General features: G+C 33.3%; 1 protein-coding gene across 3 annotated transcripts; it reads left to right on the top strand.

The window, feature by feature from the left end:
• Window positions 1–3,310: 3,310 nt before the first annotated feature.
• LOC112523325 (ELMO domain-containing protein A-like) lies at window positions 3,311–10,410 on the top strand. 3 transcript variants are annotated; one of them, XM_025132879.1, is made up of 10 exons: window positions 3,311–3,814; window positions 3,903–3,971; window positions 5,130–5,239; window positions 5,801–5,869; window positions 6,179–6,294; window positions 6,370–6,424; window positions 7,488–7,608; window positions 8,137–8,184; window positions 8,745–8,839; window positions 10,032–10,410. In XM_025132879.1, exons 2-10 carry the CDS (start codon window positions 3,947–3,949, stop codon window positions 10,131–10,133), a joined length of 741 nt encoding a protein of 246 aa, XP_024988647.1. In that variant the 5' UTR covers window positions 3,311–3,814; window positions 3,903–3,946; the 3' UTR covers window positions 10,134–10,410. The 3 variants fall into 3 exon arrangements, with proteins under 3 accessions (XP_024988647.1, XP_024988645.1, XP_024988646.1); XM_025132877.1 differs by lacking the exon at window positions 3,903–3,971 and having other exon boundaries at window positions 3,333–3,814; XM_025132878.1 differs by lacking the exon at window positions 3,903–3,971 and having other exon boundaries at window positions 3,333–3,814; window positions 7,491–7,608.
• Window positions 10,411–14,915: the final 4,505 nt, after the last annotated feature.

A 14,915-nucleotide genomic window follows, 5' to 3' on the forward strand; every position in this document is an offset into this window, starting at 1 on the left:
ATATATTTTATTCAAAAATAAAAACATCATCGCTTTCTAAAAATCACATAAAGCCATATTATAACATCGACCGATATAAAGAATAAAATGAAATATTAAAATCACGATGTATCTCGCTGCATTGCGCGAGTACGTTTCTAGTATATATATATATATATATAAAGACTTATCAACAATTAAATTAATAAATATTATTAATAACGTACGTGGTGTTTTATTTAGACATAATTATTAATAGCTTTTAACTAATTATAGTGATATTTATTTGGTAACAAGAAGCATAAGTTTATATCCAAAATATATGACACACTTTTCTCAATCACATTTAGACATCACGAGTAGAGATGGCCAAACGGGCTCGGCCCGGCTCGGGACCGTCGGAGGACTGGGACCGGGACCGACAAAGGACCGGCCCGGGACCGGGACCGGGACCGACAAAGGACCGGCCCGGGACCGGGACCGGTAAGGACCGGTTATGGGACCGAAAACCGGGACCGGTTAAGGTTTTTGGTAGTTTCGTGGGACCGGGACCGACCGGGACCGGTTATGGGACCGACTATGGACCGGCCCGGCCCGGCCCAAAAATTCAATTAATTTTATAAATAAATGTATTTTTAAATAATTTTATAATGTATTTTTATAAGAAAACGTATATTTTAATTATATTAAAACGCATTTTTAAAGTGTATTTGAGTGACCCAATTGTAAATTTTATAATGTATTAAAAATATATATCATTAAAAAAATAAAATAAAAATCTTATTTTTTTTATGTAAGGACCGGTTGGGACCGGGACCGGGACCGGGACCGGCGGCTCATAACCGGTTATAAAGTACCTATACCGGTCCTATCTGTAGTTTAACAGGTTTGCCGCCTTGCAATGATTTTGGTCCCTCGGTTTAACGACAGTTAACTTTTTTCGTTAAGTCCAATTTAATAATGGGTATTTTAGTCATTTTATCTATTTTTTTAGTTTTCTTTACAATTTTAAATAAGCGTTCCCAGTTCTGATCGTCTTCTCCGAAAGTCTGTACATTCTGATTGTCTTCTCCGACGCTTTGTCCATTCCGATCGTTTTCTCCGACCGCTTCTCCACATCAAATCACAAATAAAAACTCCAACTTCAAAACCGTAAAATTCAAATCTTCATGAAAAATCAAAGTCAAATCCCTATTCTTGAAACCCCCCTCCCCCACCTGCAAAAGCACTCCACCACCACCATTATATATCTAACCTAAACCCCTAAATCCATAAATCGAACCCTAAATCAAAATCAAGCCCATAAAGGATATGACATAGGGATGTAGAATTTGGTGAGAAAGGTGCCGAATCCGAACAAACGTCAAGGAAAACCATGGCGTTCTTACTGGTTCGTCTAGTCGCTGGTTATCGCGGGGAAAAGGGTTGAAATAGATAGATCAAAACCTAAACCAACTTTGAAGAAACAAAACCGAGGCTTTGATTTCCACAGAGGAACAAAATGGATTGACGTAGAAACAGTAAGGGTACGTTTGGTATGCATACTACATGGGACAAGACGAGACAAAAAAAATAGTCTCATGTTTGGTAATGCCATAGACAAAAAAACATAGGACAAGATGAGACTATTTTTAATTTTCATGGGACAAATCTTGATATTTTTTGTTCCACCAAAAAAGGTGGAACAACAAGGGACCAAATTTAAAATGACCATATTACCCTTGTTATTTCATTTCAATAAAAAAAAACTAATTCATCCCATTTGTGTGCAGCTATCACCTCCATCGTCTTCTTCCAGCGCCTCCATTGTCTTCTTCCTTCACTTCCATTGTCTTCTTCCACCCTGCCTCCATCGCCTCCTCTCCTCTGCAATCGATACGATTTCTCCATTTCTCCATCTCACTTCTTTGCCTGCGTAGGATTTCTCAATTTCTCCACTGCGTATGATTTCTCCATTTCTCCTTTGCACACAAATAGTAAATAAGAATGAATGATGATGATGAAAACATGGTCCAAAAAACTAAATGTAAGGTAAATACATGAAGTCAATAATTATTAGACCATTTCTCCTATACACACAAACAGTAATCAAGAATACCCAAAAAACACATGAAGGTAAACATTAACCAAAAACATGTCTCAAAACATAGTCTAAACAGAATGTAAAGTAGATACATGTAATGCTGATTCTCGTTAGAAGGCATTTGCTGGCAGGCGATTTCACAGCTAATCTCAAGTTACTTCAAAGTCACCCATCCACAAATGTTAGTCATTTGCTCTAGGTTGCCAACAAGTTGAGTTCCCATTCCACTTCATTGATTTTGTAGGGTTCTTTTCTCTTTTGTATCGTTAGAGTTATAATCGTTCTCTTTTTAGAATTCCTTATTCCAGTTAGTAGTTTTTATGATCCACAACATGCAAAATGTCAGTCAATAAAGTATAGCATGCAGGGATAGTACGAAAACAACCATGGTAGTTGGAAAAATCTCAAAGAAGTGATATGTATATGGTAGTACTTGATGTTCAATTGTTGAGTCATTGCTTGTTGAAAAATGCTCATTTATTTGCTGAAAAATGCATCTGAAAAATGCTCATTTAGTCATTGTTATTTTGGGTCATTGTTTGTTGAAAAATGCATCTTGGGTCATTGTTTTGATTATTGTTTAATGTATTGGGTTAATAAATTAATATCTATCAGTTACCCATTGCTATAATGTATATCTATATTATATCATAAAACATTTGAGAAAAACTCTTAAAATTTATTTTTTTATGCATAAAATACTATTTATTGATACATATTACTTAAAATTCAAGGTTACAAGTAAATTGTACGTAAGTATAACTTATTAAAGCTTCATGTTTGAATTTGTGTAACTAACTGCGAATAAAGATAAACATCTCATTTTAAAATATAAAAAATCTAAAATATAATTAAGATAATTATCGAGTTCTAACAAAATAATTAATTATATCTCTGTATAAAAATTATATTATTAAATAAAATATAAATTACTTTGTTATTAAACTTAAATTAAATTATAAAAAAAATTGAATTAAAATTTATATTTTATTTAAAAATAAAAATATTATATTTTTTTAAAATTACATAAAATTATATTATATCATCAATAGAATAAAAAAATAAAACAAAATATTAAAATGTTTTTTTTATTCCACGATCACCCATTCTGGTATGATTATATGTATCACCTGATTTGTATGTATATATGACTGATGTATCACCTTCTTGGGTTGGAATCTCCGTGTTCTTCCCACTCACAAACATACATACATATATATACATACAGATACCCCCTTCTCATCCGCAGGAGATTCGATAGATATATAGAGAGAGAAAGTAGTGAGAGAAACAAACCCAAATATCTCTCTCTCTCTCTCTCTCCTTCTTGCTACACATATATACAAACATTCACACATTGATTACACGCACAAGAAAATGAGCTAAGAGAGATAATGAGCTTGATTTTGGTTCCAATTTTATCGGTTCATTTGTAGATTTTTAGATCTTGTAAAATCTCAGCGGTTCCACGAAGATTTTGCTGCATTTTCTTTTCTTTGTGGTTCTTGATATTTTATCTGTTTAATCGCGGAGGGAATAATCGGATTTAGTTATCGCTTTTGTTGTTGATTCAATTATTTCGCGGCGGCAAGTGTTGGTACTTGTACTTGAGGTTGATACGGTGGAACTTAACGTGAATTCGTGTCTGTTTCGAAATGGATGATAGAGGCAGCGGCGGCGGGGGATCATTTGTGGCAGTTAGGAGGATTTCACAAGGGCTTGATAGGAGCAACACTTGCCAATCAACTTCAGGTATATCGTTTTCTTATCCAAAAAGAGATGTGTTTAACTTCATTCTAATTTGTGGAATATATTGGAATTTATCATGTTTCTGTGTCAGGACTTAATTTGTAGAACTTTGGATCTGTCTCGATTGAATTTTAGATGATTACTTGCATTGATCTTTGTGGTGAGTTGAGCTTGCTTACAAGTGTATATTGTATCCAACTATCAGTTATATTTCCGTTTTTGCTGGTGTTTTTTTTTAAATTTTGTAAGCTTAATTTGGAAATTTCATTCAGATGTTAGTTTGAATCCTTGTCAAATGTCAAGTAGGGGGCCTCAATCCGAAAAAAATTAGTACACTTTGATGAAAAGTAATCACAATCTATAGGTAGATTATAATTGTTATTAAGTTATATGATATACTTCCATTATTAAGGAAATTCGGTAACTATTATTGGGGGTAAACTGTGCAATCATCTTAGTTTTAGAATTATCAAATGAAGCGAGTTTATAATTCCTTTTGGTAACTGGGTTCTATGATTGATATTGTGCAAGAACAAGTTTGAATCTAAATGTTAATTTACTTGCTATAAATTCGTCACCTAATTCCACTTTTTGTTTACCATGAGAACTTTAGACATAGATTAGTTCTTGCATTGGATTCAACTTTAACTTTGGAGGCGATTTAAATATTCTTATTTTCATTTAGTCAGAGTACCACCTCCAATAATGTTGAATATGTCTTGTAGCTGCTTGATTCATTTTCTGGACAAGAAACTGTGTAAGCTGATAGTCAATGTTGTGTCTTGTCTAAATTGTTCTTACTAGATGTTTGGATTCTCTTTGGGGAAACATAAGTGTACTATAAATATTGGGCTTACTAGATCCTGTTTCATTCTGAGTTACTGTATAGTGTTGGCCTACTTAATAATATCTAGCACATTGGTATGTCAGACATCTGATTCCTTGGCATGTGTCAGCCGATAATAATTGTTCACCTAAAATGTGGAACACTTTGATTATTATTTTGCTACAACTAAAACACCACTTTAATTGGTCGATGACGTTGGCTTCTGAATAGTTGAGAAACATTTACTGTTTCAATTATAGGAGCTGAACTTTCATTTGAGTTGCTTGCAATTGTTATCATGATTGACATTTGGCGATCAAGTGAAGATGAGATTTTGTTGTTCTTTCTCGGAGCGGAGTTCTGTTGTTATTGTTATTTATTAGCTTATTTGCTTTTCAAGTTCTTTTTTCAACCATTATATACTTTAACCCTGAACTTCTCAACGACTTGGGAATTCATTTGCTTTTGGCATATGTTTGTCTTTCATTACAGCCGAGGTTGTGGCAGGGTCAGCAGCATGGCTTGGCAGAGGCCTTTCATGTGTTTGTGCTCAGAGAAGAGAAGATGATTCTCGCGCGTCATTTGATTTGACCCCTGCCCAGGTCCTGTCTTAACCCAACTAATATGATAAATGCATTTGATTTGTTTGTAATTTTTATACCCATAAGGCAATGCTTACTGCTTGATAATTCTTAGTGTCAGATTTTCCATGAACACAATGAACTATGACCTAATATTAAGCTCTCACTGTTTTATCAATAGTGCTTGTTCATGTGTCTTGAATTGCAGCTTTCCTACGGGGGCAAAATGTTCTCATCTTTATGGAAATGTTTAACCACTTCCTGATGTAGATAAGAATATTAATTGTGCCAGTTTGCAGTTCGTTGTGTTCTATCTTGGGAATTGTTAACTTTTCTCCATCTTTGTGGATGTTAGGACAGGGTGGGACTGGGGAATGGACGCATGGTAGATTTTATGTTTGAAGTCATCTCGACATATATACTTGATTCATTTGTATAAAGTGGAATAACAGCTTAACTCTGCTTTCAGTTTGCAGATTGCAGGAAAAGATAAACATTTAGGTTTAATCATTATAACAATCTCTTTGAGCTTTAACTATTGTTAAATGATTCTGATGCTTCTATTTTCTTTGATGCTAACAGGAGGATTGCTTATTGAGGCTGCAAAACAGATTAGACATTGCCTATGATAGTTCAATTCCAGAACATCAGGTACATCTCCGTATATGTCATAAATATACCTAATATATGATTTCAGGAGAATAAACACCCATTCTTGATGTTTGTATCATTGTTTGTCATACTTGTGAATGTATACATTCATTGAAACAACCACTCTACTCTTTGCGGTAGAGGTTAGATTTTCATACATCTCACCCCCTAGACCCTACTTTCGAATGGGATTTACTGGATTAGTTTGGTTTGGTTTTATGTGTGAATTTACATGTGATTTTTACTAATGAAGATATTAAGTTTGAACACACAATCGTGATGATATATATCTACTCTATTTTTCTTTAGGAAGCATTGAGGGCATTGTGGAAAGCTGCCTTTCCTGAAGAGGAGCTCCATGGTCTAATCACTGAGCAGTGGAAGGAAATGGGCTGGCAAGGGAAAGATCCTTCCACTGATTTTCGGTAAAATTACATTTCCTGTTTTTCCTTAAGAGCTACCATTGATCTTATGTATTAAGACCTGGAATTCCATGATAGGGGTGGTGGGTTTATATCATTGGAGAACTTGTTGTATTTTGCAAGAAATTTCCCGGTATGTCTTCTCTCTCAATACATCTAATAGCTTTTGGTTTATTTGTAATAAATAACTAATCTCTGCACCCTTTTGCTGTTTACACATGATTAATCAATTCTGACCAAGGGGACATGGAAAAGGTGAAACCTGGGTCCCTTTTTGTTGACACATGATGACACGATTAATCAACCATGATGCCATCTTTTTTCTAGTCTTGGGGCCGACATTTGAAAATCCAAGGCGCATTTTATTCAGAAAATCCATGCCATGGTCTACACACTGTTTACATAATGCCCTTTGAATTGGTTAACCGTATCTTCTATAGCTCAAATCACTGTGTATGCATACACCTATAGAATATAGATACATACATTTCTGTTGACCTGCAAATGTGTGTGCACATGTGTATTGAGAAATGGTTTTGTTAAAGGTGCTTGTATGCTATATACAGGGCGAACCGTAATGGGAGCATATGATGGCCTGTGCCACCACTTTATGATTCTTTTGTAGAGGAAAAAAATTTACATTTGTGAAGGGTGCCACCGTACTGTTTCATTGTGTGGCCCAATATTTCTTAAAACTGAACTTATGACAGAAGTTTGTGATGGTTGAGTTGGTTTAAGTCACCGGATTTATTTGAAATGTCGTGGGTTTGAATCCCAGTTTTAGCAAATTTCCTGTTTTCAGTTTTTAATGTAAGGCTTTCTATAGTTATTGTTTCGTTTAAAGATTGAAGGAAAGTGACCGTGGGAGGGGTTGAACCTATGACCATTTCTTGCAAATGCAAACAACTAACTAACCAACGGATCTATCATTATTTTGTGAAATTTTTTACAGCTTTCACCTTTTTATTGTCAAGTGGAGCCATCACTTAAAAAATTATGGGTCCTCCTCTGGCTATATACTACGAGTCTGCAAGTGTTTGGAACTAAACATTAAGCATTCATGTAAATACCGGTTATTTGTTCAATGGATACATTCAAACAAACTGCTCCATTATGTACCTTCTGAATTATTTCTAGGCGTTTATCTGTAACTTCCGAAATTACTCTTTGGTGTTAAATTACTATGTTCTATGCAGAAGTCATTCCAAGATCTTCTTCGAAAGCAGGAAGGTGACCGGTCCATGTGGGAATATCCTTTTGCTGTAGCCGGTGTCAATATCACATTCATGCTTATTCAGATGCTGGACCTTGAAGCAGGTTCGGTAAATGTAAAATGTTCACTTGTTAAAAACTTCTTGTGAAAAACAAGAAAAACATTGAAGTTTGAAATTTGTGCATTTTCAACCATATTAACTTTTCACTTTGTTACATAACCATTTATACTTTGTCAACTTTTGGTATAAAAAATGCACGAAATTGTACACGCCAATGTTTTCTTTTGGATTTTCTATGGTCCAGTGGTTGTTTGCAGGGAAGTGACAAATATAGTGTTTGAAATCTAATTCACTTATTTCTTTATAATAAAGTTAAATTCTCTATTTTTCTCCTTTGGCTCCTACAGATGTATTTGTTCCATATGTTAATTCTGATTTTTAACCAGTACATCTTGTTCAATGAGGAGAAAACTAGAAATTAAAATTTGTGATATACATATTACATTGTCATACCAAATTTCTTCGAGTAAAGTCCGAATGCTTAATTTGCGAGTGATTTTTGGAATTGATTTTAAAAGAGTCGTTTACAAGTTCAATTCTTTTGTTGGATGATACTGTTTCCTCTCTGCAGTAAAACCACGAACTTTGGTGGGAGCGACCTTCTTGAAGTTTCTTTCAGGTATACACGGCCACTCATTTTTAGTTGTTGTCATGCTTAGATAACTTCTTTCCGAAACGCTTGGTGAGAAACTGATGTCTCTGAAGTGGCTTGACATTGCAATGTTGGGCCAAAGGCCACTTGCTATGTGTCGAATACTAAGTCACAAATGAACATCATGATTAATAACTCTTAGGCCAGGAATGGCAAACATGACCTAGTCTTATTTTGAGCTTATTGAAAAAGCTTTGTTTGGTTAAGCATAATTATAGTAAGCTAGCTTCTCTGAGATGTGTTTTTTTTCCAATTATGTCGCTTATATTTTGCCAATTAACTTTTCAACATGTCAGTTTAGGTCATGTTACATTGTTATCTAGCTTCTCAGCTAGTTTTTTTAATCAAACATGACTAGTTTATTAGCTAACAGCTAGCTTTATCAGCTAGTTTGCCAATCATAGCCGTTTCCGATCACATTTAACCATTTCACAGTCAGGAGCTTCATGGTTTGCTTTTTGTTTACACAACAGTTTCTTTCTTCTAAATTTTTTCTTAGAATTCATACTTCTCTATTCATCGGACAGATAACGAATCAGCCTTTGACATCTTGTATTGCATCGCGTTCAAGTTGATGGATCATCAGTGGCTTGCCATGCACGCCTCTTACATGGATTTCAACGTATGTGCTTTCCTTCCCACGATCATACATTTAGTTGAACTGGCTCGTATGTTGGCCTTGATCTAAAATGACCTCTTCGGGTTATTTTCAATTTTCCATTTCTTATTTGAGGTTGTTAACATCATAGGTCTGAACCTCGCAAACCTTCTTGACACTTGGATTCCATCTGTTATAATCAACAACACGTAATCATAAGAATCAGAACTTCTGAAATATACGTTTTAACTATCATGTCTCTATACACCAAGGCTCCTCAATTTGCTATGTAGCCTTGCCTTGGCATATTGCAATTTGCAAAGAGATCAATTTATAAAGACTAAGGGGCTGTTTACGAAACGCTTATCCGGTAAGCGCTTACTGGTGACAGTCAACACTCTCATTTACTTTACTGTGTAAGATTCTAGTCCATCAAAACGGCATTTTATGCAACAATTTGTCTGGTAAGCGCTAACCAGGCAAGAGTCATCACCCTCATTTACCGGGTAAGACTCTCGGTTTTTACCATCGCTCTTACCAGGTAAGATTTTGTGTCGTTGCCATGTACATCCGGTGAGGTAAATGACCCGATAAACGCTTACCGGGTTAGCGTTTGGTAAATGCCCCTAAAATTGCCAATTGCTCCAATACTCGTCGCAGTCGAACTATCTATAACAAAAAAAAAAAAAAAAAAAACTATAGCACTGATGCTGCTTTCGATACACGGACAGGACTGGTTCTGACAGGATTGTACGGGAGTGAGTGAGTGAGGTAGGTGAGTGAAAAAATTGTAGAAGGTTGTAGGGTTTTAACCTATTTTGGTGGAAAAAATTGCATTTTTGTCCCACTCAGTCCTATCTTGTCTTTAAACCGTTATAAATGGGTTGCCAATTGTTGAGCAAATGTTACGATCATATGACTTCAATCTGTAAATGTATGCATGTAAATATAGGTATGCATATGTATGTATGTATGTATGTATGTAAGTATATGTAAATTTAATGTATGTATACATGTATATGCAAGCTTTTATAAATTGTAAGGTTGTTAGAAATGCGTTGCCTATTGCTGGGCAAACCTGCTTTAAACATAGGTCAACCAATTTTTGTTCTGTACTCATGTCCTACGTACCAACCCTGACAGGGTACGATCTTCAACTCAGGTCCCTCTTTTTCTGGTTTTGTGAAATCTAATCTTGTTTCTTTGCGCGATACAGGCTGTGATGAAATCAACAAGACATCAGCTGGAAAGAGAACTTTTGGAAGATGACATAACACGGCTCGAAGAGTTACCCTCTTACACACTCCTTACTCAATAATGGTTAGTCTGTTTGATCCAACAATATTATTAGTTGCGAGGTGAGAAGATTCACATGGTCCATGATGATCGAGTGATGCTAGAAGTAGACAGTTTTACAGTCGATGTTTAGCATAATATCACGCTCGTATCAGTGTTGTTAACCATCATCCAATTTGACTTCCGACTAGTTCCTAGTCGTCATGACGGTGTGGCAGAAGATCTCTATGAATCATGTACTTTATGAATACAAAACTACTATAAACGAACAGGACCCGAAAGAATTTGGTCTGTATCAATATTATTGTGACTAGCGGGTTGGCTTTGCCCAAAACTTCACAAGATAATGTTGAAGTTCTTATGCGGATGATACTATCACGGGTTAATCATTAAAATAGCCGAGGGGTTTTGCTACAACAAAAAGACTCTGAATTCCACGTTTTTTTTTTGACAAGATGCACCTTTTTTTTCTTGGTGATCTCGAAAAAAGAGGAGGGGAATCTGGACCTTTGATCTCAAAAAAAGTGATCAAAGGTTCAGATCCCTCTTTACACTTCTACCAATATAAAACACCAAAATTGTAATTTTTAATGCAAAAACCGATGCAAATTTATGAAATCATCTTCAATTACATTATTTTTACCCAAAAAATATTTTAAGTATGGTTTTCTTTATCTTTATTACAAAAAATTTCCATATCACCTTCTATATTTATTAACCTTACTAATATATTTTATATTTTCACGAGAACTTTATTAATACTATTTAAACTAGATTATAGTTCTTAATTAATTCCTAATTTGAAGTTTTACATTCTAAAATGGAGCAAAGTTGTATTCACAAACTCATGTGTGACTTCAATTTTCAAACTAATGAGTCGTTTACCAAATGCTTATTCGGCTAAGCGTTTGTCAAGTTACATTTACCTTCTTCTTTTTTGAAGTATATAATATTTATATACGGCAAATGCAATAAATAAACTCACACACCCTCCTCTCCTTTGGTGAGGTTTGACCCCTTGACCTTCTAGGAAGCCAAAGGCTACGATACCGCTAGGCCGAAGGCCTTTTGGTAAGTTACATTTACCTTATTGGAATATGATCAGAACCAAGAATCTTACTGGTAAGAGCGAGGCAAAAACTGAGAGTCTTACCCGATAAGTGTGGGCAATGACTCTTACCACGACCAGCTCTTACCGGGTAAATTGTTGCATAAAAAGCCGTTTCTGTCGACGAAAATCTTACCCGGTAAGTAAATGATAATGTTAATTTTACTGCTAAATGCTTACAAGATAAGTGTTTAGTAAACGGCCCCTAAGTCAGGCTAACAACAAAAATATTGATTAAAATGAGTAAACAAGAACGTTAAGATGATTGAGATAATTCTATTTATTCTATTATTTAATTTTCCACAATTGAGTGGATGAATACAAATAAGAGAGTAACATCTATTTATACTAATTTATAAAATTATTTAGAGACTTTATCTAGATATTTACTAGGAAACTTCTAACTACACAAGGGACTAAATCGTATGGACCCTTCTAGAATATCTTTGGAGACTAATGATTATTGTTTGACTTTTCATGATTCATCTTCAAGGTTCCTTCATTCTTTTGATTGATCAAAATGTTATGAATTTATTCAAACAAATATGAAAATAAACGCTCTTCCATATTTTTTTCTCACGTATTATTCTATAGATATGTATTTTTTTGTTTCGATAGTCAATATTTCTCTTCTTCGTGTGTAATGAGTTTATATTTTATATATATATATATATATAGAGGGATGTTATTCTACACTCTTTGTCATTCCTACACCTTATACAACCCTTATCTCAACCATTCAATTTTTAATCAATTAATTGTTTCCTAATATAAAGTATTAATCATAATTAATAAACTCTATTCATATTCCATAAATATTCAAATCATAATAAATGAACTCCAATCATTTCTATAAATATCTCAATTAATTGGGTTGCAAAGGTTGTACAAATGCACAAGGTTGTAAAAGAAATATACACTATATATATATATATATATATATATATATATATATATATATATATATACATATTGTGTGATGTAGTTAATTGTATTATTGTGTGGGGAATTATTAAAAATTAATGTAGTTTTAATGTCGCGTTATCAAGGTCTTCGTTTTAAAATACGCTGTCAAACCGTAGACTTTCTCAGTAAAATAGATCAAAATTTGATTATTGTTTTTATACAGTTCGAACGATCTATAGGGTATTAGGGAATAATAAAATAAATAGAAGTTAGTACACGAATATATGTTTACTATCTATGCTATATTATAAAACATTTGCTAAAAACTTTTAAAATACCATCTTTTACATGAAATACTGTTTATTAATGCATATTATTTAAAATTCAAGATTATAATATTGTGCATAAATGCATGTTTGAATTCGTGTAACTAACTATAGATAATCATATACAGAATAAAATTTTCATTTTAAATATAAAGTCTAAATTATAAATAAGATAATTATTGAGTTTTAACAGAATACTTAGTTATTATTGCTATAAAAAAACTAGAAGGTTACTTGCATAATGCAACGAGATACATTTCAATTTTAATATTTTGTTTTATTTTTTGTCTCCGTCGATATGATACAGTTTTATATGGTTGATAAAGCAATAATGTTTTTATTTTTGAATAAAATATAAATTTGAACATATCATAAGACTTTGAAATTTTTTATCGATATTAGTATTAAATTAACTATTTAAAAATTCTCGGTTTTTCGTATAATTTTTCTAATTTAATTTATGTTTGATAATGAAATAATTTATTTTTTATTTAAATAATATTATTTATTATAAAGATAATAATTAAGTATTTGTTAAAAGACAAATAGTTATTCTAATTACATTTTAAAATTGTTATATTTAAAATGAGATGTTTATAATGTATTTATTATGTTTATCTACAATTAGTTACATAGATTATAAAATCGAGCTTTAGTAAGTTGTACTTATGTACAATTTACTTTGTAATCTTGAATTTTAAGTCATATGCATTAATAAACAATACTTTATGCATAAACAATAGTTTTTAAGAGTTTTTGTCAAATGCTTTGTAATATTAAATAAACCAAAACTAAATTACTTCGTTAGTAAATCTAAATTAAAACTATAACAAAAAAATTTGAATTAAAAAAATTACAGAAAAAATGATAACTTTTAAGTTGTTAAATTTGACACATCGGTATGTCGAAGGCAATCAACTGTCTAACTTCTGTAGATTCGTAGTGAGATTGACTGAATTCAGATCATACTTTTTAAATTTTTTTATAAGATATTCAAATTTATATTCTATTTACATATAAAAGTTTTCTCAAAACCACGTAAAATCGTATTATAACATTGACAAAGACAAAAAATAAAATAGAACATTAAAATTGAGATGCATCGAGCTATATTCAACGACTAATGGGTTGTTCGGTTGCCGCTTAATAAGTTGTATAAGCTATATAGCTTATTCGGTCATCCATACAAACCTGTTCGTATATGGCTTAATCATCCGGCCAATGACTTATTCGACCAACCAATAACTTATTCGACCAACCAATAACTTATTCGCTCAACAAGAAAAGATGTGTTGTTTAGATTCGGTCCAAAATTTTACCCATATGCCCTTCTCTAAAAGACTTTTCCTGCCTCCTTCAACAATCTTCAGACTCTCCTCCTCCCTCCTCATCTCTATCGCCTCTCCTTCGATGCTTCCCCCTGTCACCTTTCAACCATCTACATCTACATAATCTGTTGGGTTTTCGAATCATGACTCCTCCTAAATCAATTAAAAGAACACCCAATAATTTATTGGGTACTGTACGAAGTATTTGAACAAAAATGTTGTATTTTCAGGTACATCATTATGGATTGGATTAGTCTTTTTGGTGGGTATCCTTAATTCTCTCATCTCTTGAACCTATTGCCCTAGATCCAAAACCGAAATGACCCCCCGACCCCGCTACTAAGAAAGAGATTCACTTCTTAAAATATCTTATATACGTAGGCGGAAACAGGGGAAGGGGCCAGATTTATCCTGACGGGAGCAAGAGTAACAATACAGTTTATAATGCTACAGCATCAGGTATTGACCAATCAGAATTGCCTCCCAGGATCTATAATTGCCTCAAAAGGTCCAACACTGGTGGGTTTTTGAATCCCCTCCACCTCTGCAGCATCTGGTTTTCCAGATTTTTTTTATCTTGGTTCATGGTTTCATGAATTTCGATCTACGTTTCTATCAACAATTTCAAAATCTTGGGTCAAGACTTTCAATTTGGGCCATCAGCACTTAGAAAACTTAGGTCATTGGGTATTCATCAACACTTTCAACACAACATCATAGAAGATCGAGAGAGCAACAATTGTTGATTGGAGGTTAGAGCATAGAACAGGGAGCGAGGCTGTTGTCTCGATTGATTGGAGCAACAATAATTTGGTGGTTGAACTTGTGAATAAAAATTTCCACTTTGCTATGCAATTATTTTAACATGCGCTCTTAATCCAGGTCGAGGTAGAGAAAACTATATCACAAAAAAAAAAGATCAAAAACATCAAATATGATGGACTCGTCAACACTAAAAAAAACTGAGCTTCAATTGCACTATAAAAAACACTAAATTTATGGATCCCACATTAAAATAACATATTTTATTTACTATTTTTAATAACAATAATTATAATTTACAAATACATATTATAGTAACAATAATTATAATTTACAAATACATATTATAATAACAATAATTAGTAATAAATTTA

Source organism: Cynara cardunculus (assembly GCF_001531365.2).
Source record: "Cynara cardunculus var. scolymus isolate 2C chromosome LG 12, CcrdV1, whole genome shotgun sequence".
Lineage (NCBI taxonomy): Eukaryota > Viridiplantae > Streptophyta > Magnoliopsida > Asterales > Asteraceae > Cynara > Cynara cardunculus.

Bases quoted from the DNA above. Each gene is read 5' to 3' on its own strand.
- LOC112523325 (XM_025132877.1), top strand. From the start codon at position 3,718: ATGGATGATAGAGGCAGCGGCGGCGGGGGATCATTTGTGGCAGTTAGG. The intron at 3,815-5,129 runs GTATATCGTTTT...CTTTCATTACAG, and splicing joins CACTTGCCAATCAACTTCAG to CCGAGGTTGTGGCAGGGTCA. The intron at 8,185-8,744 runs GTATACACGGCC...TTCATCGGACAG, and splicing joins CTTCTTGAAGTTTCTTTCAG to ATAACGAATCAGCCTTTGAC.